Source organism: Trifolium pratense, linkage group LG5 (genome assembly GCF_020283565.1).
Source record: "Trifolium pratense cultivar HEN17-A07 linkage group LG5, ARS_RC_1.1, whole genome shotgun sequence".
Classification (NCBI taxonomy): Eukaryota; Viridiplantae; Streptophyta; class Magnoliopsida; order Fabales; family Fabaceae; genus Trifolium; species Trifolium pratense.
The window spans coordinates 22865162-22890574 of NC_060063.1; the positions used below are offsets into that span (position 1 = coordinate 22865162).

Below are 25413 nucleotides of genomic sequence, written 5' to 3' on the forward strand. Positions count from 1 at the left end.
CCCTAATCCACAAATCAATGAAAACCTTTCATTTAGCCACATCATTCACTTACATCAATTTAATGTGTGGTACTTATTGTAATAATATTGTTTTTATTATTATTATTATTATTATTATTATTATTATTATTATTATTATTATTATTATTATTGTTTTGGATTATTATTCATTTTAATTTTTTTTTGTTCATTTTATTATTTTGTGTATTTATTGTTTTTTGTTCAAAATAGTTAATGTTTTTGCTAATAATCTTTTGTCCAATCTTTTTGTATATAAGGAGTGAAGTAGCAAAGTTTTTCACAAGAAAGGGGGGTTTGAATTGTGAACCTTTAAAAATTGTCCTTTTAAAAATTAGATATCAAAACATATATTAGAATGATCTCAGAATAAATAATATAAGTTAGGAGAATGATCTTAAAATGATCTCTGAGCTGCAAACAAAACAATAAGTGATTTGTGTGTGTTTGTGTTTGCACAAAATAAATATGAGTTCAAGGGAGAGAAGAGACACAATAATTTTATCCTGCTTCACCCCTTAATAGTATGGGCTACTCCAATCCCCACGTTCCTGTGAGATTGTCCACTAAGAGATTCTACCGATCTCAAGATACACTTCTTCTTTGATCTAATCCAAGATCACAATCTTCCAAGCTTCACTTGCTTGATCTACCTAAGTCTTCCTAGACTTTATGAGGTGTCACTCAATCAATAGTTACGTATTGAATTGAGCCAATCTTTTACAACTTTGATAATAGTTTGGATCTAAAGCTTTCTCACTCAAACTAAGTTGAAAAGCTAGTTACAATAAAATCTCTCTTTGTTCACTCAAAATGGATACTGATCCTAGTATGATATTACAATATATGGAGTGAAAGAGATCTTTAAAGAAGAGCTTGAAAACTTGTATCACAAAGACAAGTATATTGATTGTTGTAGATTAAACTCTTGCTCTTCAATGTTGCCAAAGCCTTCCTTTTATAGTTGAACCTTGAGTCTTCAGTTCCTTGGTCCCAAAGGAAGTTTTCCAACGGCTAGTAGCTTCAAAATAGACAGCTCATGCTGAATTGTTGAGTGGATAAGTTCTGACTGTTCTTTCTCAGAATGTTCTCCCTGCTGTTCTTCATATTTTCAAACAAAAGGGCCATAATGACAGCTTGCAATGGGCTGTGGATAGTTGTTCCTTGCTTCCTCACCAAGTATATCCGTTATAGATTATTTAGGCACGTTTTGGCCAGCTGTAGATGAGCTTGCAACTTCAAAAGCAAAGGACAGTCATTCTCAGCATCATTCTGAGAGTGTTCTCTAATCTGGGCGAATTTTACACTTGATCTTCAAATGGAGAATGATGCAGAACTGTAACCAGCTGTAATGTGAAGAGAATGCAGTTGTGATGTCCTTGTGAAACTATTCACTTGTCCTTTCCATGTACTTCCTTTTCTTGATTAAAAATTAATCTCTTGGAGAATGTTCATTAAATAATGACATTGAAGGTACATGACAACTAAGAGTTGAATATGTGTTGTCTCATACTTATTGGTCTATGTAATCCTTGTCTAAACACTCTTGATCCACCTGATGAGATGATGCCTTGAGAATTTATCATGTTGCACATGCTTGATCATTAACTTTGTCCAAAGAGGAAAGTCACTTTTCTTTCAATTATTACTTGCCTTAATTGTTCATGATAACTGTTGTGATCTTGTGAGTTAAAACCAAGATAAAGTGCTTCTTTGTCTTGTATATGGTTGACTTAACGAAATAAGTGCTTTTGCATTGATTCTTGTTCATGAGGAGAATGTTGCATTTAAACCAGAGATCATTCTCAGACTGATCCTGAAGCTTTTCTTTTTGTCAAAACATAATGAATATCATTGATATTAGAAGCTTAATTGTTCCTGACTAATTAAAACACTCAAGAGCACTTGTTAGATAACAATGAGTTCAGAATTACATTTAAAATATAATTAAGATGTTTGTTATCTTTAAAACATCAAATTGGGATTTTGCATTTTGCCTCAACAAGGAGTTGGTCGATTGTCAGGACTACTTCCTAATGTTAGTAAAAAAAAAAGATATAAAACAAAATTTACTAATGATTGGTATGTCCTGCATGATTTTTATCATATTCGATTTTGAGTATGGGTTAAGTTGGTTTATCTTTGCTCCAATAAATTTCAAATTAATATAAATAACAAATTTGATAATGAAGTAGTTTATCCGAATCAGAATCCTCCAATGAGATTTATAATCTAAAAAAAACTTATGTTTCAACATCAATTATTTTTCATGGTTAATTATATGTTGTCATTTCCAGAGTTATTTTAAATAATATGGGTTAACGATATTGCTAACCAATGTTAACGAAGAAGATATCAAAGTAACTTCAAATGTGACGTATAAATAAGTTTTTTAAATGTATAAACACATATTTAACATCTATATTACATTTAGATAACTTATATCGTTACTATTATTTTGATAATACCTATTGTTTCATTTTTAAATTTACTACTTATACAAATAACTTTTTTACGTTATAGTATAAAATAATGCATAAGACCCGTGCATCGCACGGGTCATAGTCTAGTCAATAAAATAAAGCAACCGAATATGGTATGTAAAGTTGATCCATGCTAATTAATATAAATATTTATATTTGCAAAAAAAAAGACAAAAATGAGGGAATAATACAATTATTTTTTTGGTACATATATTAATGGTAAGAATACAATTATGTGATGAAGATGTGAACGTTGAGAGGAAAAGATTTACACGTTTCGTATAATAAAAAAGGGTCTACAACACAAACGAACATAAAGAACAAAATGTTAGGTTGTGTTTGGTTATTTTTTTTGTTTCTATATTTATTGATACCACAATATATGAAATGGACCGGAAGAAAGTTGTTTTTTTTTTTCTTTTTCTTGTCAATGAAAGATTAAATTCGTTAGTAATTTACGAGCAAGAATTGAGCTTATCCCATCCGACTTAGGACTCATTTGGTTTTACGGTGAGAAATCTTTCAAAGACACGAATACTCAAAAGCTACTATGTTTAGCTTAATAATTACGATGTATTCGATATCTTACGGAAAGATTTTTCACCAAAGACATGAATACTCAAAAGCTACGATGTTTAGGGCATGGATGCCATATTGTTTAATTTTAAAAAAGAAATAAAAAAATTTAGGCTTTAACAGAAATCATGGAGTGTTGTAAAATGACATATAATTTGGTATAATTAGAAAATAATAAATAGTCAAAGATATAATAAAAAAAATAGTATTAAATGCTTCATTGGTAATGTAAAATGACATATAATTAATTTGATACAATTTTTTTTCTCAAAATAATATATAATTTGGTACGGAGGGAGTATTTTTATTATCCCACCACGACTCATTTGTAAATCATATTTTTAAGCAAAAAAAAATATTTTTATTGCAAATTCTTACACTACTTATTACTATCTTTTAATTATCAACTAAAATCTTCTAACACTATTCAACTACTTTCTAAACCAAGACTATTTGTTGTAACCACTGCGAGGTGAGTTAAGTCTCACATTGCTCAGAAAAGTGGATGTTGAATATTTTATAAATAAGAGGGCATATAAATCATGCCTTAAAGGTTTTGAGTAAAATTATCATGTCTAACTCACTTGTATGATTGCTCTCAAGTCCAATGTCAATGATCCTCCTGGCTGCCCCTTCGTGACCTAACAATGGTATTAGAGTCGATCATTCAAAGAAAGGTTCAACCGACTCCTTGTATCGAAAGTCTTCTTGACAAAAGTGGTTGGACGACGTATCCCATTGAATATGGCCAACGACGATACAAGTGTATGTGCCTGAAAAAGCATCCGCTTGAGGGGCACAATAAAGAATTAAGAGGAGTGCTAGGGACACACTCTCTAACACACTCCTCTAACACACACCAATTAAATCTTGCCACATCATCCACTCACTTTCTCTATGTAACTTGTTACCGGTTTCAAATGTATCCATTTATTTTATTTTATTTTTTATTATTTTTATTTAAATGTTAATACGTTTAATCTTCTTCTCTATCATTTCACAATCCAAACCTGCAAAAAAAAAATCACAATAACCCAAACCAAAAATCCATTGAAAACATATTTCACACTAAAATCTTTCTTTTATTTGGATAGGGATAATGCGGAGAACAAAATAATTGAAATGAGAATCCGTCGACGTGTTGTTGTGGTTGTCCATTGAATCACACTAAAATCTTTTATTTTGATTCTTCTCCGGTCGACTTGTTGTTGGTGTTGTTGTTGTCCAGTTTTCTCTTTTCATTGATTGTTGTATTTTGTTCATGGTAGTTCCTGTCCACTAATTTAAACCGATTAAACAATACAAACTCAGATTCAATATACCCAGATTTGAAACCCAATTAAAAATGATTTAGATCTGGAAAAACCTGTAACAAAAATTGAATCTTGCGAGAAAGACATAGCATGATAATGGGTCAAATTGAACCTCGCGAGAAAGATGATGGTACTCAAGAAATAGACAATAAAACTTGTGAAAAAGAAATTTTCAAAAACAAGCACAAGTGAGAAGAGCTTGGGAGTTGGACTGTGAAAATGGCAGGCGAAATCCATCGATGTGTTGTTAATTTTTTTTTTTTTTTAGGATGTATTGTGTTAACTTGTACAGCCAGTTAACAGGTAACTGATTAAAAGAAGTTGGTGATGTGGCAAAGTTTAATTGGAGTGTGTTAGAGGAGTGTGTTAGAGAGTGTGTCCCTAGCACTCCTCAAGAATTAAATATTTACACTTGGAAGAGAAATTGTTATGGCAACTATGATGTGAGTTACGTCACATAATATTGTTTAAAAAAATAAAAATTAAACATTTTATATGTTCGAAGATCCATAACCTAATATTTTAAAGTTTTTGGTTAAAATGAACGGGCAACAATTGCTCTAAATTAAATGTAAAGGATCTCTTCACTACCCGTAGCTCAAATACTACTAACATGTGCATGCATGTTTTTCAATATACAAGTTACAACCAACATTAATCCTAGAAATTTCTAAGCAAAATATTAGGAAAGTCTACCTCGTTAATTGTTGTCGTTGTATGAGTGTATCCAATATAAGTGGAAGTGAAGTGCCAAGTGGTAACCAATAAGAGAGCCAAAAAGATAGATAGGATTGCAAGTGGCAAACCTTCAAAGACCAACCTTACTATGGTATGGGGTTTGCGGTGCCTTTATGCGAAAGCATTAAATATGTTTTTGTCCCTATACTTTCACGGAATTTTCGTTTTAGTTCGTGAAGTTTATTTTTATACTTTTTAGTTCTTGAAGTTTCTTCACTCAAGGTTTTTAGTCCTTACTTTTAATTAAACTATTGTACACTTTCATGTTTTTGAATGATCTTTTATATTCATATTTATAATATTATAAGAACATCTCAGATAAAAATTTAGATTTTTTTAACGTAAGATGAATTATTCATGATTTTTTATATGCAAAAAACTAAAAAATTCATATTTAATTCATCTCTTGTTAAAAAAAATTAAACTTTTGTAACAGAGATTCATATAATGTACTAAACATGACCGCACAAAAAAAATTAAAATTTTGAATGATATGCACTAATTGAATGAAAAGTAGGGACTAAAAACCTTGAGTGAAGAAATTTCAGGGACTAAAAAATGTGAAAACAAACTTCATGTAGTAAAACAAAAATTTTGTGAAACTATAGATACCAAAAACATATTTAACCCTGAAATCAATCACCATCTTTAAAATTAATCATATAATAATCATGTTTTCTTTAAATAGAGTAATAATTTTCATATTATATATATATATATGGGCATTATACAACAAAATTCCATGAAACAAACCGTCACTATATATTTACAAATAAATTTTTGGGTTAAATATGTTTTTTTTCTGATAATTTTTCAAAATTTTTATTTTAGTCCCTAAATTTTTTTCACTCTTTTTATTCCCTGAAGTTTTTTCCTTCAATGTTTTTAGTTCCTACTTTTCATTCACTCGTGTATACTTTCACATTTTTGAATGATTTTTTGTATTCATGTTTATAATATTATAAGAATATCTTCGATAAAAATTTACAATTTTTTAACATAAGATGAATTACTTATGAATTTTTATGTGCAGAAAACTAAAAAATTCATATTTAATTCATATTTTGTTAAAAAAATTTAAACTTTTGTAACAGAGATTCATATAATGTACTAAACATGACCGCAGAAAAAAAATTAAAATTTCAAATGGTATGCACGAGTTGAATGAAAAATAGAGACTAAAAACATTGATGGAAAAAACTTTAGGAACTAAAATGAAAATTTTGGAAATTATAAGGAGCAAAAACATATTTAACACTAAATTTTATAATAATAGTATTTTTTAACATCTTAATTTTATTTAATCTCTCATAAATAAAGTATAAATTTATTAAGGTTTTTTGTCTCGTGAATTTAGTTCTATTGGCAGGATCATTATATTATAGAAAGATCACAGTTCGAACATCAGTCTTCCCATTTATTCACTTTAAAGATAAAATTTTTAACCACTAAAATATTTGACAAAAAAAATGATTTAATTTAATAAATTAGAACTACTCCATAGGTCGAAATTCAAAGAATAAAATTCAATAAAAAAAAATAAAATAGTTCAAAGAATATAAGAGCTTTTTAAACCAACTTACAACTTTTTTTTGACGGTATCTTGCAACTTACTCCCACAAAAAAATTATGTACATAAATATTACAATATTTAATGTACATGAATTTCGTCATTGAATAAAAAGTTATAGAAAGAACTTGATAATGCTTGAATGAGATGACATAAATATTTTTTAATTTAACTTAGTAGCTTCTCATTTTTAGCTGTTTTCTGATTATTTTTAGCTTCTGATTATTTTAAAAATCTGTAACATATAGATACTCGATCTTGGCTTGTACATTCAATAATATTAATTTAAAGAAAAAAATAATATTAAAACTTTTAAAAAGAATTTGTTGTTTATTTAAATTTAACATTTGAGTTTCATAAAACTGAGTAATTAATCTTTGCAGTTATAGATAGAAGATATTTAATTTAAAATATATATATAAACAAAACATCTAAAATCTATTTTAATATGGGTGATTTTTTCACAAAAGCCACCATCTCAAAAACAATAAAGAAAAGAAACAAAACAAGAAACCAAATTAAGAAAAGAAACCGAAACAAACAAAAGTTGATAATAAAACACAAAACCTTCTTTGTTGTGTTGACCATTTCTTTACAAACCATATCTCATCATCTCTGCAATAAATTCTCAGCTCTCAACTTCTTCTCATCAAAGCTTCAAATTTCAGCAACAATGGAAACTCCAGAACCAGAAGGTGAACTTCTCAAAAAGATTGAAAGACTTGAAGCTGGTCAAGTTCATCTCAAGCAAGAAATGTCAAAGCTTAAGCTTTCTCAACGTAGAAGGTCTCATTCAGTTTCACCACAACGTTCAAGATTAGGTGCTTCTGTTTCTGCTTCTGGTTCTTCTTCTTCTTCTTCTTCTTCTTCTTCTGCTGCTGCAAATAAGTATAATAAAGGCTCTTCTTCACCTCTTCAAAGAGAGAGTCGTTCAAGTCATGATCCTCTTCATCAAAATGGTGGCAAGTATCTCAATATTTTGCAGTCAATTGGTCATTCTATTCATATATTGGATCTTCAATGTCGTATTATATACTGGTTAGTTACTATTTTTTTGGTGTTTGATTGTGTTTTTCTTATCTGGGTTGTTTTGCTTTTTGCAAATCTACATTAAAAAAATTATTTTTATTTGTTGTTTTCATAAATGGGTTTTAGGGTTTTGTTTGTAATATTGTGATTATGATCATTTTGATGAAAACCCAATTGCTGAAAATCTATATTGTTATGTGGGGTGTTTCATTTTGATGCAAATCTTCATTAAAAAAAATGATCTTTTTTATTTTACTATTTTAGGGTTTAGGGTCGTTTGGATTGGCTTAATTTTGAGCTTATGCAAAACAGCTTATGCAAATAAATATGTTTTTATGTATTATTATAAGTTTGTCAAGATAGTTTATGAAAAAACAGCTTATAAAAATACAAATTTAGTCGGTGGGAATTTATGAATTAACCTAAAAGCTTATTTATTTACGTAAGTTGTTTCGCATAAGCTCAAAAATAAGTCAATCCAAACGGATCCTTAGTTTGTGTGATTGTGATTGTGAATGTGATGATGATAAATTGATGATTTTGCAGGAACCCAAGTGCTGAAAATTTGTATGGTCATACAGCAGAAGAAGTTCTTGGTCATGATGGGATTGAGGTGCTTGTAGACCCTAGTGAATTTGACTTAGCTAGTGATATATTCAACCGTGTGAAAATGGGAGAAAGTTGGACTGGTCAATTTCCTGTTAAGAATAAGATGGGGGATAAGTTTGTAGTTGTTGCAACCAATACACCTTTCTATGATGATGATGGAAGCTTGATTGGTGTTATTTGTGTCTCGAGTGATTCAAGACCTTTCCTTGAAAATATAGTTCCTTTTTCAGTTGGAAAGAATGAAGAAAAGGATTCAGGTGTTAATTTTCCTAGAATTGCCATTACAAATAAGCTCGGTCTTGATCCTCAACAGCCACTTCAAAATGCTCTAGCATCGAAAATCTCAAATTTGGTTTGTATTTGTGTTTTTTTATGTTTTTGTTATTAGGGTATAGTTTATCTTGGCATGTCTTGATGTTGTTGCAACTATTAAAACAGGCTTCAAAGGTGAGTAACAAAGTCAAATCTAAAATCCGGACGCGAGAAAATGGTGTCGGTAGAGAAGGAGGGAGTGGAGAAAGTCATCATTCCGAGCATGGTTTCTCGGATTATGGTCATGCTGACCAGAGAGAGGATGGTGGTAATTCCAGTGGAGCTAGCACACCCGCAGGAGAGGTGCCTCCGACTCCTTTTGGTTCATTTACTCATGTCGAAGAGAGATCCCAAGGGAAAACTACGAGGAACTCTAGCGATGAGAGTGAAGAAAAACCTATACACAAAATCATAACTTCTAAGGCTGAAGCATGGATTCAAAAGAAAACTATGTCATGGCCATGGAAAGCAAATGATCGAGAAGAATCCGAGTCAAAGAACGTTCGTGTTTCTTGGCCTTGGTTGCAGGGTGATCAAGAAAAAGAGTCAACTAATCAGAAGAATCTGTCGTCTGGATTGAAGCAGCCCGAAAGCCGGGCTGCTGAAAGTTATCAACATGTTCCAAATGAGGCTTCAGGAGGATCCTGGTCCTCCTTCAATGTTAACAGCACAAGTAGTACCAGCAGTTGCGGGAGTGGCAGCGGTAGCAGTTCTGCTGCTAATAATAGAGTGGATGTTGATTCTGATTGTTTAGATTACGAAATTTTGTGGGAGGACCTTACAATTGGAGAGTCTATTGGACAAGGTAGTAATGTTCCTGACTAAAATGACATGCTTTAGATGTGATCAGACATTGGTGTGCTGTATGTTTTTTCTTGATCTTCTATTGTTGCTTTTTAGGTTCTTGTGGAACTGTATACCATGCTCTGTGGTATGGATCGGTATGCTCTTTTCTCAACCTCTGATTTCTGGTTTTATGTTCATTTTTTCCAATGATACTATACCGAACAATTTATCAGAACTTTAAATTTAATTAAGGCTTCATTGTATTTTGGGAAGACCTTGGAAATGGATACGCAAATGTAGGCTAGTGCTACGGTGGAACATCTTCATAAGTGGTCCACCGTGGACTAGTGTTTAAAATGATCAGAAATTCTAACGATTGTCGACAATATTCTTTTAAGATAAAAAAATCACAACTCTCCTAGTGTTTACGGCTAAAATAATGACATGATTGACGTCAGTTCCATACAGGTTACATTCTTATTTTTCATTGTTTTAGTAGAACCGGTATCAACTAAGTCATTATTTTAGTCGTAAAAATAAGGATGATCATTAACTTATACTTTCAAATAACAATGTATGTCGTCGTTAAAATTTTAAATATTTTTTAAGAACTGTTCCACCATGGACCACTTGTTGGAGTAGTCCATATTAGAATTGTCCCACAAATGTAAACTAAACTTAGCTACTGCTATTCTGATTTCAGCATACATTCATCTTTTTGTAGGATGTTGCTGTAAAGGTTTTCTCAAAGCAAGAATATTCAGAAGATTTAATACAGTCCTTCAGACAAGAGGTGTGTTCTCCTGTATGGAAATCGATTAAATTTTAACATTTTAAGATGAGGTAGTAAGATTACTTTTAAATAAAAAAATGCTATGGAAACTAAGGTACCAGAGAGAGAGAAAAAATGACTAGATAGAACATAATAGAATTTATTCTTTCAATTTTACTTTGATAAGGTTTTCAAATGAAATCAAATTATTTTCCCTTTTTAATGATATGTACTGTTTTTTATGATTATCTTATGCCTATCCGCATATGTGACGGATGTTGGAGTTTTGGTTTCTTATGTGAACTTAGTTTGATCTACCATCCGAACTCGTTAGATTGTGCCATTATGTTTGGTCATGTTCAATAAGGATCTATAATCATCCTGTTTGTGGTTGTTAAATACTGAAGTTCACTCAGAATTGTGTGTTTATGACTATCAAAATTGAATTAACTTTCTTACATAGTTGTTTCTGTGTTAAGCTCAAGCAGATTCACATAGACTTGTAATTTCTCACATAGAATATAGAGTTTGAAATGCATTGACCATGTATTTGAACTGCGTTAACTGTGTAATAAAGGATGAACAGCGCATATGATATATCTGTCAAAATAACATTTTTCTTGTATATTATGACCATCAATTTTCTAGAAACTTATGGGTTGGATAGAAATATGGTATATGGTAGAAGTAGAACATTATGACATCGTTTGGTCCATGTAGCCGACCCCACTTAGTGAGATAAGGCTTGGTTGTTGTATTAGACCATCAATTTTAAATTGTGATGCTATTTTTGTATATTTTGTTCTTGTCTGTTTTGGTATCTACATAGTGTTATATTGTGTTTAGGTACGATGGATGTGTTAAACATTAAATTATGTATTGAGATTCCACGAATTTATGTAGAGTCTTGAGTTATAAACAATCTTGATCTCGTTCACTTAGCCAAAATAGATCAATAAAATCTTCTTATTCATTAATAGTAAATTAAAACTGTTATGTTTCACTATTGAAAGAATACCGAATCCTTATTAGTAATAATGGAGCGAGCTATATGCGTAAGAACTTGTTCCACCTTATCCTCATACTTTTTTCTTTGATTACTATGTATAACATTGATTTGACTATATATATACTGTGTTGTGTAAAGGTGTCTCTCATGAAAAGACTTCGCCATCCAAATATTCTACTTTTTATGGGCGCAGTAACTTCACCTCAGCGTCTAGGCATTGTAACAGAGTTTCTACCACGGTTTGTCCTGAAATTTATTTTTATACCCTCTAATTTATTGTGCAATGTTTCACAAAATTTTGATTTGTACTCATAGTTGTTATTGTTACATCAATTTGTGTTTTGTTCAATTCAGCGGAAGCTTATTTCGTTTGCTTCAGAGAAACACGTCCAAACCTGATTGGAGACGGAGAGTTCACATGGCTGTAGATATTGTAAGTGCTTTGAAACTGAATTATGGACAAAATCTCATCAATAGATAGTTATTCATTCTTATGGCGCCTATGCTTACACTTTCTACAGGCACGAGGTGTAAATTATCTTCATCATTGCAACCCCCCTATCATCCATCGAGATTTGAAGACTTCGAATCTTCTAGTTGATAAGAATTGGACTGTAAAGGTCTGCCACTTGCCATTTTACTTTTAATTCTCCATTTGTTGAATTAAAGCATTTTGTTCTACTTAGATGCACTTGATCATATCTAAGCTGAACAGGTCGGTGATTTTGGTCTTTCACGCATCAAACATGAAACCTATCTCGAGACTAAAACTGGAAAAGGCACGGTAGGCTCTTCTTTTTATGTCTTACTGTTAGATCTTTGATCTGTTTGAAGTTAGAACCTTAAAATTGTTGGTGTGTGAAAATATTGCACTGATTTCCCTTGCATTTTTCTGCTTTGTAGCCTCAATGGATGGCACCAGAAGTTCTTCGTAACGAACCCTCCAATGAGAAGTGCGTATGATTTATACTTTCAGTTGTTCTCTCTCTCTCTCTCTCTCTCTCTCTCTCTCTCTCTCTCTCTCTCTCTCTCTCTCTCTCTCTCATTGTTACTAAAACTCTTCTTGGATATCTATTTTTGCTGCTCGGGAAAATTCAGGTCCGATGTTTACAGCTTTGGAGTGATTATGTGGGAACTTGCAACTGAAAAAATCCCTTGGGATACTCTGAATGCAATGCAGGTACTATTTTCATGTGTTCATGAACCACGGAAATTTATGAAATTTATCAAAATAAACAAATGCACAAAGTGGTGTAATAGTTAAGCTTATAACTAGCTGTTTTTATTGTCATCTCATGCTTCAAATGCATGTTATTATGTTTCACTGTCTGTTTCGAGCTTAGCAGGTACATATATCACTAACAGTTTCTCTAAATTTTGTAGGTTATCGGAGCTGTAGGGTTTATGAACCACCGCCTAGAAATTCCGGAAGATATTGATCCACAGTGGGCTTCTATAATCGAGAGTTGTTGGCATACGTGCGATTTCTTGAAACTTTGCTATATTTCTAACTTTTCATTTCTTTCCTACCGCTCTAAATTATACAAATTTTCTCAACCTTTGTAACAAAAAAAAAAAACACCTATGGATTTTCATATTTCTTTTAATGGATACTCCCTGCGGTTTCAAATATAAGCAAAAAATTGCTTCCCAGGCTCATTGAATAATTAATGAATCGGGTCTATAATGTAGACCAGATTCATTAATTATTCAATGAATCTGGAAAGGAGTTTCTTGCTTATATTTGGAACCAGAGGGAGTACTTATTCACTGATCAACATCGCTTATTTTTCATATTAAAAATCATTGATCATCAGTCATGATATGCTAACTTACAACTTTGTTTGTCTGTTACTATCAGTGATCCGGCTAGCCGACCAACATTCCAAGAACTGCTGGAAAGGCTTAAAGAACTTCAGCGACGCTACGCCATTCAGTTCCAAGCAGCCAGATCTGCTGTTGGGGAAAACACTCAAAGGAATCCTAGCTGATCCATTTGTGAGAATTGTTTCTTTTTTGTCACTCGCGGCGGCTGATGCATAAGGATTCTTTTGCACATATCTTACAAAATCATTCCTCATGAGTAGATGAGTTGATACAAACAAATGGTCTTGGATCCGCACAGCATTAGTGGTTTGAATTCATGTTCAGCGACATTTGCTCCGATATCATACAAGGGGGATAAGAGAATGGAAAAATGGTGGAAAAAGGTTGCAAAAAACACTAGTGTAGTTATTTTGTGGTACAATGGAAGATTTTAAACTATAGTGCTGCTACATGTTTGGAGTCTTGTGAATGAGTTTCTATTGTAATGTAATTTTATATGGAAAATGTTTGTACCACTTTTAATTGTACAGAAGGTAGAAGAAAAAAAGTAAAGAAAACAAAAGAGCTTTTATTTTACTACATAGAAATGCCACTTTATAGTTCAACTATCCGTTGTTGATTATTATCCACAAATAAGTTGTAGTGGTTTGTGAATTTTCACTGCAGCTTTATTGACAGAGTCATTTTTTAGGATTTTTATTTGAAATGGTATGCATGAGTTGAATGAAAAGTAGAGACTAAAAATATTGATGGAAAAAATTTCAGGGACTAAAAAGTGTAAAAAAAACTCCAGAGACTAAAATGAAAATTCTGGAAAACTATAGGGACAAAAAATATATTTAACCCTTTAATTTTTTAAAATTATACATACATACATACACAGCACTGCAGTATGATACAAAAGAGAAGAATGTGTCATGACTGAATCCAAAACTTGGTTTTATCATAGCGAGCATCCGTTTCCATCATCATCACGACCCTGTTCTCCTCCAAATCAACCACTCCGTCGCAATCTCTGTCAAAGCCTGTCATACAAGGCAATGGGACTTCTATGCATTCTTCTCGTCCGATATCAAGCTTATGTTGGGTGGCGGGTTGTTGACCTGCGACGGATTCCAGCTGTTCTGGCGCTGAGATATTCCCATCGCCATTCACAGTTAATTGTACAAGAGGCAGCATCATCAGTATATGTAGGCAATAACTATAAAGATGAAGAGCCATAAGGCCAAATTTAATATAGCAAAATTGGTGTTGGGTGAAATGATTCTGAATGCTGCGAACGACACCAATTTTGATAAATACCGTAACCATAGTTAAATAAAAAAGCTAAATTCCTTAGTCAAAAGACACTTAAAAATAACGGAGGGAGTACTATTGTTGCTTCATTGCTTTTAAAGGCAAACTCGTGGTCTCTATAAGACCTAAGGAACATTATATTAATCTGATCCTTTCTACTCGCTCCGATCACTATTATAATTAAAAAAAAAATTATATTTATTGAAAAAGTAATCTATCTGATCGATATTATTAAACACTTTGCACACATTTGTAAAATTTTTATTTGACTTTGTAGATGAAGGAAAGACAAATCGGAGAATTTGTCAAGGCTACTGCCTATCTCCGACCAGTATTCCTACGACAGAACCGAAATCCGTACGTCATTAAAAAACGTACCAAGGTTGTGAAAACCGGACCAGCCAAACAAGACCATGAATTTTATTCATACAAATGCTTCCCAATTTATAGAATTCACCATGAATTCTAATTAGTTGAGCACTATTCACTACCTCTCACGAGGCCAATTAGATTTGGCCACGTGGCAATCAATTTCAACTGCATGGAAAACTGTGTTTTTTTTTACTGCATACGTGGCGAGGGCGGTAAATTGAAAACACCAGTGGGCGCAAGTGTAACAGGAGGTGCAAAAATAAAATCTTTTATAACATAAATTTATCGTAAAATTAGTATGATAGCCAACTCATATTTATGTTCTATTTTTATTTGTCATAACTCCTTTGTTTGGTAAGCTTAAGAAGTTGACTTATAGTTTATTGGTCTAACTTTGTAAAAAATCTACCATAAAAACATAAACATCCTGTAAAAATATTCATGCATCAGAGAAAAGGCACAATTCAAATGAAAAACATATCTAATCCAAATTGTTAGTATGCTCCAAGAATATATTATACTCCTTCCACTAAAATTACCACACATGAAGTGCAAGCAACAAAATAGTTGGATTGCCCAACAAGCAACAAAATAGAATGACAAAAGTGTTTAGTTCTGTCACATTTGAGTGGAAACTAGTACAAGCCGAGCTTGACGATGACAAACTATATATAAAAAATGCAAGCATACAAACATGGAGAGATCTTCATCAAGCACCATGCTCCACCATTAGATAATAGGAACTTCTATTGGACCAGAAAAATTGAGGGGGTAGGGTTATTCGAAAGTCAATAACATAGTTCAGATTTCGAATGAACTAAATCATAGTATACATTTGAGGTGACCGTTTTAATGCAAAACAACAAATAGAAGCTAATAAATCACATTCTGAAACATTTGCCCTTGTTTGTTTCTACCACATTAGTGAAGTAAATGACGAATAGCAGCAACTGCGTCACCTTTATGCTCACGCAAGGTTCTTTCTGCCACCTTTTTGTCCAGCTGTTGAATAAGAAAAGTATGTTAATTAATTGGAATGGAAACTTGTCTTTTCAAATATAATAAAATTGGAGCGCAAACTTATAGATAGATTTCGGTAACAATCTGTTGAAGAAGTTACCTCTAGTTCGTTTGCAATTATATCAACGTCTGCTGCATTTATCTTGACAGCAGCTAATTCTTTCTCCCTATGATTCAATCAAAATGCATACCACAGTTTAGAGAGATAGGGAAAACAAATCACAAATGCAGGCGAAACAAGAGGGTCTTTTTGATTTACATAATCATGTTTCACTCATGTTAAAATTAAAACTTAAGAACTAAACAAGTATGTTACTTTATATAAGTAATACAAAAGTTATTTCAATTTCAACATATAAACCACAACAGAAAAAGGTACAGCAGTACAACAAAAGCAAAGGAAAACTTAGATATTAATCATTAAACACAGTAAACAGATACACATATTCATCTTTGTTGCACAAATGAATTGTTGAAATATCAAATAAGAACAAAGGCCTATGCTTTCAGACATTTCAGAGTAAATACTCAAGTTGAAGATTGGCACAGTTTTTTGTTACCGTACTAGTGTGGCAATGCGTGAGAGGGTGTGGAAGAGGAGAAACGATACCAAATCTATGATTAAATTTAAGAACTTTGGCTTAAGGTTCATACTACCTACACTACCTTGTTACACACCAAAAACACTAGTAAATTTCATACCGCTGCCTATCTTCAACATCTTTATGGTGTCACCTTTAACCAAAACCAACTCATTACGAAGTGAATAGCCTAGCCTCATGAAGCCAAAGGCCTGAAGGTCATTCATCAACTTTATTCAATTCAAACTCAACACCCAAATTCAAAATTTGAAACAATCAAAACCCTTTTCAACTAGGTGGGGGTTGGCAACATAGATTAATTGATGCCATAAAGCTCTGCCATGTATCAATCCCAAAAATAAACACCTTACATGTAAATCTCTATGTTATTGACTTTGATGGTTTGACCCATAGTTTTTCTTCGATTTTCTATTTCTCTTATTATAAGACTATCCTCCATCTTCTCAACACTACTAACCAAGGCGAACGGGAACCGTTTCTCCACAAATGCCCAAACCACCTAAGACAAGTCTCTAACATGTTTTCTATAACGGGGACTACCGGTTACCCTAATTCTGTCTCCAATTATTTTATTTCCATTCCTATTGTTCTTTGTAGCCACTAGGCACTAGTCCAATATTAGATAAACAACTTATCTGAGCACTTATCATATAAGTGCTCATGTATAAGTTATTTCTATAACAAAAGAAAACATAAATCAAACTATTTTCATGCAAGCCATAAGTTATTTTTATAAACTATCAGCTTATTGAAATCAAATAAGTAGTAAACAACTTATGAACATGTCATAAGCAATTTCCATTAGTTCTCCTAATCAGACTCACAAGTGCTTATGCGAATAGATAAACTCAAATAAATCAATCCAAACAGACCCTTAAAACAATGAAATGTGATATCGCATGTCCTCTAATTTTCATCTCCAAGTTAGCATTCTTCTCCTTTGTTAAACTCACTTTCCATTCACATATTTCACTTCACTTAACCGAAAATCTCGTGTTTCCACGCCTTATCTCCACATCTCTACTTTTTCATATAATTTTTCTCTCAACCCTCCAACTTAAAATCTATCTAAACAATTAATTTAGGAACCACTTCTCTATCGTGTCATTAAAAAAACTTAATACAACAGCTGATGACAGAAATAACCATATCAAAAAATTGAGATTTATGAGATTAAGGGCCTGTTTGGATTGACTTATTTTTGAGCTTATGAAAAATAGCTTATGCAAATAAATAATTTTTTAAGTTAATTCATATTATGTTCTTACAAAAATTGCATCTTCCTAAACTATTTTTTTCATAAGCTTATTTATTTGCATAAGCTCAAAAACAAGTCAATCCAAAACGGACCCTTAGTAGTTATTATTAATATATAGAAGCTAATCTTAAACCCCCACCCCCACAAATTACAAATCCCTCTAATTCCCTTTCAATATAACCATAGTTAGCAAAATTTCAAGAAAAATCAAATGAAATACTCAATAATTATTATTTTGTTTTTTTTACCTCAATCGCATAGTATTCCAATCGGCTTCAGCAGAAGCTGCAATGGAAGCCATGGCTTCTTGAACACGAGTAGAATCAAGCTGACGATCTTCGACGCGGTCAGTGAGCTTATCGAAAGCTTTACTCTGCTGCTGCATATCTTTGGAATCAACCACCATCTCAACTCCTTCATCTCCACCTTCCATTTTCTGAATCTCTTATTTTGCCCTAGAATTAGAAAATTTCTTATACCCCAAAACAACAAAGTGAAGAAGAAGAAGAAGATGGTGTTATTTTTATTTTGCAATAAAAATAATAATGTTCTAGATTGGGCTTGGGCTTACTTGGGTATAACATTATGTTTGGGCCGACATTAAGCCCATTTTAACCTCCCACCCCTACATTTAACGTTTCACCCATACAAAAACCCAAAAAACTTAAAATGTCATTGGGGAGAATCTATTCCCACATTTAGTCAAATTTACAAACCGAAAAACTTAAAAATTGAGTTACGGAAATTTTTAGCAGTGGTTAAACTGAATTTTTTTTCAAAATACTTGCAAAACAGAACGATTAAAAAGATTTCGGTAAAGTAGTTAATCACAGTTAACCGTGACCAAAAAATATAATCTGAAAAAGAAAATATAATCTCAAAAAATGAGAAATTACTTTAATACCTTGATATTTTTTTTAAATTACAACTATATATATATTCGGTTGCACACCTATATTAATGTTATGCACGCGTAGCACAGTGGTTAGTCATAGGAAACTATACACACCCTCCCTTCCTAGGGACGCGAGATGACAACGGTTCGATCCCTTGCCACTGTGATTGGGAGGGTGTTTTCGATCACTCACAATTGTGATCTGAAGAGGGTTGAAATCACTTGATGCTAGAATTGACCTCAAACCAGATTAAACTGGTGGTAAAAGGAAAAAAACAGAAATAAATAACTTACACATTTTATAAAGCGGCAATTCTTATCAAATTGAACTATATGTGTTTGGATCAAAATCCTTTTTCTTTTATCTCAATTCAAACCAAATTCACATTAAAAAAAATAAGCTATTTACTTTTCAAGACTATCCTCCATTTTCTTTCTAAGCCATTTATGACACAATGCTCTGGTGGATAGATCTATGGAGTTACATTTCTAAAATAAACTGAACACATTCATAAGTGTGAATTCTAGACATTGATAGGCTCACACAAATTTCACATGTGTATTGAATAATAAATATTGCATGTGGCGGGACACTTAAGCTTGCTAGTTATGGTGATGACACGTGGACAATTATGTTTTGACCTTTTTACCGGTTTATTTATTTACACCAGTCGCGTGTCATTCTGATGAGTTTAATTGTTATGAATTGTTTGGAAAAGTTATTTTACACTTGTCACATTATTTAATAAATATGATACGTCATGTGTTTTAAAATACAGACACTGTTTTTTTTTTTTTTTATCAGTTATAAGAGCTAGATGAAAATAACCCATGAATAGAAGTGCACTAAAAGATAGTTATAATATGTTTTCAGTTTGGCGGGTAACAAAAATGCAACATTAGAAGGAATGTTAGCTAATAATTTAGTCGTAGGGGGTGAAAGTTGATGGTGAAGATGAAACTTTTTTTTGTGGGAGAAGGAGTAGTAGATGAGTGTTTTATTATTGGAGGATAAGATAAGAGATGCATAGAAATTAGAAAATGGAGCCATATTGTGTGTTTTTTTTTAGCATTGACGAGTTACTCTAATTGAATCAAAATTACGTGAGTCTTATTAGTTTATATACTCGTCCGTAATTATAAGATCTTGTTTGATAAAAATATACTATTTATTTACCATATTTTGACCGTATTTTTTTAATAATATATAAATGTAAATATTAACATATAATTAAAATATTGTTCAATTTGTTTTGATGAGTATTTTCAAAATATTAAATTTTTATAATTTTTACTAATATATAATTAAAGATATTAGTGATCAAAATTGTGCATTGACGTACTGATGGAATATTTCGCAAGTGCACGAAAACCACGTAGTAATAAAAATATCGATCCACAGGGATTGTGTGATCAAACTAATCGAATTGTGTTCATAGACATTTTACAGAAAATACACATAAATTGGGGGTATGTTGAGTAATGAATTGCTAGAAAACGTGCTTTGATATAAAGGAAAAGCGAGGTAGAATCATCGGAATCATCTAGTCTATAGCTAAACCACATGCAATCTACTATGTCGTAGGAATTTACTCAAGTGTTCACAACTAGAGCGACAAATTAGTGAATCGCAATCTCTTGTCAAAATCCACTCTATTCGTTGTCGATACTCCCCCGATCTCTCGGGCGGAAGCTACCTACAACGAATGATATTAACGCGCGTCAATCGTTCGCTACACTCTATGCCTCAATCTCTCGACCGGAGACACTCGACTGCTCAATACAATTCAGTTCAGAAATTAAATCAATACTCTCGCACGTGACTTAACTCGAAATCATTATAACACTAATGAAGGATTATAAAGCATTAAAAACAGAATTGTATTGGATGAACACTATAAAAAGAGTGAATTCTTACAACATTTGCAGATTACATTCAGTTGAACTACATCCTAAACTATCCTAGATTCTACCTTCAAAGGAGTTTAGCTCCTCATCGTGCTTCGTTCGCTTCCTCGCTTCATCGCCATGGCTTGTGGATCCATGCTCTCGACGTGCTTGGAGCTATCCTCTGGAGTCTTGAATCGCGATCTGGAAGTTCCAAAACCAGAATGTAGATCAATTTTGCAGAATTTTCCAACCAGAAAACAGAATTATGCAGAAACTATATATACAGAAGGCAACCACGCCGCGCGCCAGATCTACCACGCCGCGCGTGGTTGCAAATCCATCAACTACGCCGCGCGTAGTAACAGAATCACGCGGCGCGTGATCAAGTCAGAGAGCAATCTTCATCTTCATCAAGGCTTCACGCCGCGCGTGGTACGGCATCACGCGGCGCGTGATCAGAGTCACAATCTTGGCTCTCTGTGAGCTCCATCACGCGGCGCGTGATGGGCTACGCCCCCAGCGTAGTGAAAATCATTCAAATCCTGCAGTTTTTCCTGTTTTCTTGCAAAACAAGTAATCAAGCTAATGGTTAGATTTCTCTTATATTTATTGCTAAAAACCTACTAAAATGTATCTAATGTTGCTAAAATAGGCATGGATTAGAGAGTGTGACGATTTGTCATCACAACCCCAAACTTAAACCTTTCCTTGTCCTCAAGGAAACAACTTTTACCTCAAGCTTTCGTGTCAAGACCTTGGCATTTTCCTTAAATTCACTCGAATCATACATACGTGAGACTCACCTGATGATCAATGATCCACCTGCAAACAATGCTCAATTGCACAACCGTTCCCGCAAGACATTTTCAAGTAGTTCACACTTTTCGACCAAAGCTCTATGATTTCATCACACTACTCACATGCACTCTTCAGTTTTTGGTACTTCGCTCAAATCAACACATCAATGCAAGTCAACAATAATTTTGCAAGTAGTCTAAGAATTCATTCGGTTCACTTTGTGCACACACATTAGAGGTCTTTTAGGGTTATAACGTGGCTTGGCTAGGGTGGATGGTGACATTTTTGGGATAAGTAGTAGGAAAACTTGGAGTTAGATCCCCCTATTAGTCAAAAATTTCATAAACCACCTTTTTTCTTTGAACTATAGTGGACTAGAGAACCTTTTTCAAAACATCAAACAAAGTTTTGCAATTCTTAGAACTCAAGGCTATCACTTCTTTTCTCAAAATTTTTTATTTTTCACATTCATTCATCTCTTTTTTTTTTTCTTTTCTTTTCTCTTCTCTTTTGCCTTGCAACTTTTGAAATTTTTGAAAAAGTATGCGATCAAAACTTTTATAAGTTCTCTAGTACCCTCACCCCAAACTTTACTTGTTGCTAATTCCAAAGAGCAACCCCAAACTTAGTGGTGAGCAATGCGCATCAACCACTAATTAGGTGCCTAACCTCCAAGAAAGTCATTCCTTTTTTCATCAAAAATTTCTTAAGGTTTTGCAAAAAATAACATTTTCTTTCAGCTCAAATTGGTTAAGCAAAGGATAATTATAAGTAAGGGTGGATAGAAAGGCTCAAAGGTACCAAGGAACATGCCTCGTGTGTGCTACAAAAGTACCAATCAAATAAAGAGACGACAAGCAAAATCGAGAGACAATACATGAGCGGATATCACACATAGAAAGAATGAGAGTGTTTGGCTCAATACCTCACGGTTGGGTCGAATCAAAGAACCGGTCAAAAAGTGTGCGTTCCCTTCCTTTGCCTCTTGATCACATGAGTGCAACAAGCTATTGCACTGCAAGTTTCACATATCACACACGGAGAAAATCAAGTAATTGATACTCAAGTAACTAGAAGGAACATGCCAAAATATTGAAACAAACTCTAAAGGTAAAAACCATTCCACAATTAAACAAAAGAAGATTCAATTTCAGAGTACACAATTAAAATATCCAGCCAATATCCAAGCAACATCAGAATATTATTACAAACCAAGCAAATAAAAGACAAAAAGTAAAGATAGAGATAGAGTAGTAGAATAGTAGCAGCAGCAGCAGCAGCAGAAGAACAGCATCACCAACAACGTCAAACCGCATCATCCGGCTGGCCAGTGAAGTAGTTTGTGAACGGGCTATTCAAATTCAAATTTAGCCCATCCACATCCAGCATTTCCCTCTCCATAGCAGCAGCCTCATCCTGCTCAACCCGGCGTCGCCTTTCGATCTCCGCCAACTCAGAAGCTCTCAAACCAGAATTGTATGCTTGTCTGGCCTGAAATGAGTTCAGCTCCCTCGCCTGATGCGCCTCCCAATCAGTATCAACGGGATACAAAGTCCCAAAAGTAGGAGGAGGGAAGGTAGACCGGTAAGTCATCGCCTCGGTGTACATGGAAGAGGCGGTATCAAAGTAGAGATTCGGCAGCCCGGAATATTGAGAAATTTCCATTTGATGCAACATCGAAGCAAGCTGATTCATATCATGAGAGTAACGAGGAGGGTCTTGAGCTGGTATATCGTGCGACTCATACGCCGGATCCCCCTGTTGATCCGGATGATTACCTTCCTCAAACCGATTAATCTCTTCTTCCTCTCTAAAAGCCTCCTCCCTTGCTGCATTTGCCTCACCACGGGGCACAATAGGTCCTCTCTCAAACCTCTTCTCAAAGTATGATAAAGATAGTGGACGGACGGGATGTAAGTCACCTTCTTGCACACACATAGGGACATTGCTTGCTCTACACAAAGCAGCAATTAAGTTGCAATGCCCCAAAGTAAAAGTCGGATTATTATTATTTGCCATTTCATGTAAATCCCTTTGTAACCAAAGACCAAGATCGATATAGCGACCCTCAGCTAATAATCGAACAGCAGCAACATTATCAATCTGAATTTCAGAGTTATTACCAACCACTCGAACATTCTTAAGCCAAAACTCACCCCAAGCACGGTGAATAGGGTTAAAACTTGTCAAACTCAACCTAGTAGGAAGGGATGAGGCTGAGTGTGGCAGCCATCTAGCTCCAGGCCTACAAACAATCGCCTTTAACTCTTCTCTTACCGCAAGGCCACCATTAGAAATTCGTTCCTTCTCGGATACCAACTCACAAGCACCCCTCACACGACAACCCAATAATGTATTAATGTGAGCTGCGGAATAGTACACTCTTATTCCCCTAACCGTCGAATAGAACTCCGGAACCGACGACTGGTCAGGCAAATAAGCGTTTGCGAGAAACTCCCTTACCCACATCTGATTACCCGGATTAGCTTCATCTTTAATCATCAATTTATTAAACTTCCCCCATTTTCTAGACCTGACCTCATTTCCTAACTCAGCAACACCCTTCAACAAGTCCTCTCCAAAACCTTTTTCTTGATTAATAGTAAAGGTTTGGATTTTTGTGTACCTTTTTTCATGAACGGCACTGATGAAGTGGGGGTGGACCTGAGGTTGAGCCACATTGCTCCGGCGAGGAGGAGATGCTTGAGCGGACCGAGAAGATTGGCCCTTGCTTGCACTCATCTTCGTTCTTGGCTTCTTTGGAGGCTCTTGTGGTGGATTCGCATCACTCTTCTTCTTTCCCTTTCCAGTTAGCCGAGTCAACATGGTGATAGAAGATAGATTGAAATGGGTTAATTTGGGAAAGTGGTGAAATGTGATGAATTTAGGGATTAGGAGTGGAATTAGGAGTGGGTGATATGGGTTTTATGTGAATGTGAAGGAAATGGATGATTGAAAGTGATTAGAGGTGAACTTTGAGAGGTTTGAAGGGTGAAAGTGGGTTAACAATGGAGTTTTTCGTGTGGGAGGCCGTGTGAATTGATGATGGGACGGATGGAGTAGTTGAAAAGATGAAGAAATTCAAATTTGACACGCTTTCCTGTGTAGCCACGCCGCGCGTGACCCCTGCTACGCCGCGCGTAGTACCAATTGTAACGGTCAAGAACTTATTTCCTCAAGGCCACGCCGCGCGTAATAACCATCACGCGGCGCGTAATCACTAGTCAGAGACTCCATATTTCTCCAGTATTCACGCAGCGCGTGATATACCCCTACGCCGCGCGTAACGCCTTCTGAAAACTTCTTCCTCTGTGATGAAGGATCACGCCGCGCGTGATTGTACTGCGCCCCCGGCGTAGTAGAATTCTGTTCTGCCCTGTTTTGCTTCCGTCCTTGCTTCTGCTGCACACCTACCTACATACTTCAAAAACAAAGCAACTAAAACATTAGAAACCGTTGGGTTGCCTCCCAACCAGCGCTTGTTTAACGTCCCGATGCTTGACGTTCCTTACCCCTAAGGGTTATGGAAAAGAAGTGCCACCATGTGGCAAGTAGTGTGCATTCCAAGGTAACTTAAGAGCATGTTTAACAATATGATCATAAACCTGGATTTTAAAACATTGTGGGTCTCCATCATCACACTCCATCTTATCAAAGACATTGAACGTAACCTGCTGATCATCAGTCCTTAGCATGAGTTCCCCCATCTCCACATCGATTAGGGCACGGCTAGTTGCTAGGAAGGGTCTACCAAGTAGCAAAGGTTCCCACTCCCTAGTTTCTTCTATGTCTAAGACCACAAAATCTGCGGGAAACACAAACCCAGCTACCTTAACCAACACATCATGGAGAATACCTTCCGGATGCACAACCGATCTATCCGCCAAAGAGAGACTCATCTTTGTCGGCCTTGCCACCGCTCCCGGTATCTTCTTCATCATTGATAACGGCATCAGATTAATGCTAGCACCCAAATCACACAAAGCCTTTTCAATAGTGAGATTTCCAATAGAACAAGGAATTGTAAAGCTCCCCGGATCTTTCTTTTTCTGAGGTAGCTTCCTTTGAATGAGGGCGCTGCACTCTTCAGTCATACTTACCATTTCATCATCTAATGGTTTTCTTTTCTTTGTGAGCAGCTCCTTCAAAAACTTTGCATAACTCGGCATTTGCTCCAATGCCTCAACCAATGGTATGGCCATCTCAAGCTTGTTCAACACCTTCATGAACTTCTTGAACT

The 25413-nt window shown here is 34.3% G+C and overlaps 2 protein-coding genes across 2 annotated transcripts; one reads left to right on the top strand and one right to left on the bottom strand.

The window, feature by feature from the left end:
• Positions 1-7149: 7149 nt before the first annotated feature.
• On the top strand, positions 7150-13650 carry LOC123883606 (dual specificity protein kinase splA-like). The gene is made up of 13 exons (XM_045932471.1): positions 7150-7736; positions 8274-8688; positions 8775-9453; positions 9549-9589; positions 10159-10227; positions 11354-11454; positions 11570-11648; positions 11737-11835; positions 11931-11999; positions 12119-12168; positions 12314-12395; positions 12599-12693; positions 13077-13650. The coding sequence occupies exons 1-13, from the start codon at positions 7372-7374 to the stop codon at positions 13204-13206; spliced, it is 2274 nt and encodes a 757-aa protein (XP_045788427.1). The 5' UTR covers positions 7150-7371; the 3' UTR covers positions 13207-13650.
• Positions 13651-15223: 1573 nt separating this feature from the next.
• Positions 15224-18096, bottom strand: LOC123887471 (huntingtin-interacting protein K). The gene is made up of 3 exons (XM_045936785.1): positions 17839-18096; positions 15831-15897; positions 15224-15712 (listed from the first exon to the last, which is right to left on the bottom strand). The coding sequence occupies exons 1-3, from the start codon at positions 18021-18023 to the stop codon at positions 15632-15634; spliced, it is 333 nt and encodes a 110-aa protein (XP_045792741.1). The 5' UTR covers positions 18024-18096; the 3' UTR covers positions 15224-15631.
• Positions 18097-25413: the final 7317 nt, after the last annotated feature.

Coding starts and splice junctions, on each gene's coding strand:
- LOC123887471 (XM_045936785.1), bottom strand. CDS start 18,023: ATGGAAGGTGGAGATGAAGGAGTTGAGATGGTGGTTGATTCCAAAGAT. Junction 15,898..17,838: donor TGGAATACTATGCGATTGAG/GTAAAAAAAACA, acceptor ATTGAATCATAG/GGAGAAAGAATTAGCTGCTG. Junction 15,713..15,830: donor TAATTGCAAACGAACTAGAG/GTAACTTCTTCA, acceptor CTTATTCAACAG/CTGGACAAAAAGGTGGCAGA.
- LOC123883606 (XM_045932471.1), top strand. CDS start 7,372: ATGGAAACTCCAGAACCAGAAGGTGAACTTCTCAAAAAGATTGAAAGA. Junction 9,590..10,158: donor ATGCTCTGTGGTATGGATCG/GTATGCTCTTTT, acceptor ATCTTTTTGTAG/GATGTTGCTGTAAAGGTTTT. Junction 11,455..11,569: donor GTAACAGAGTTTCTACCACG/GTTTGTCCTGAA, acceptor TGTTCAATTCAG/CGGAAGCTTATTTCGTTTGC.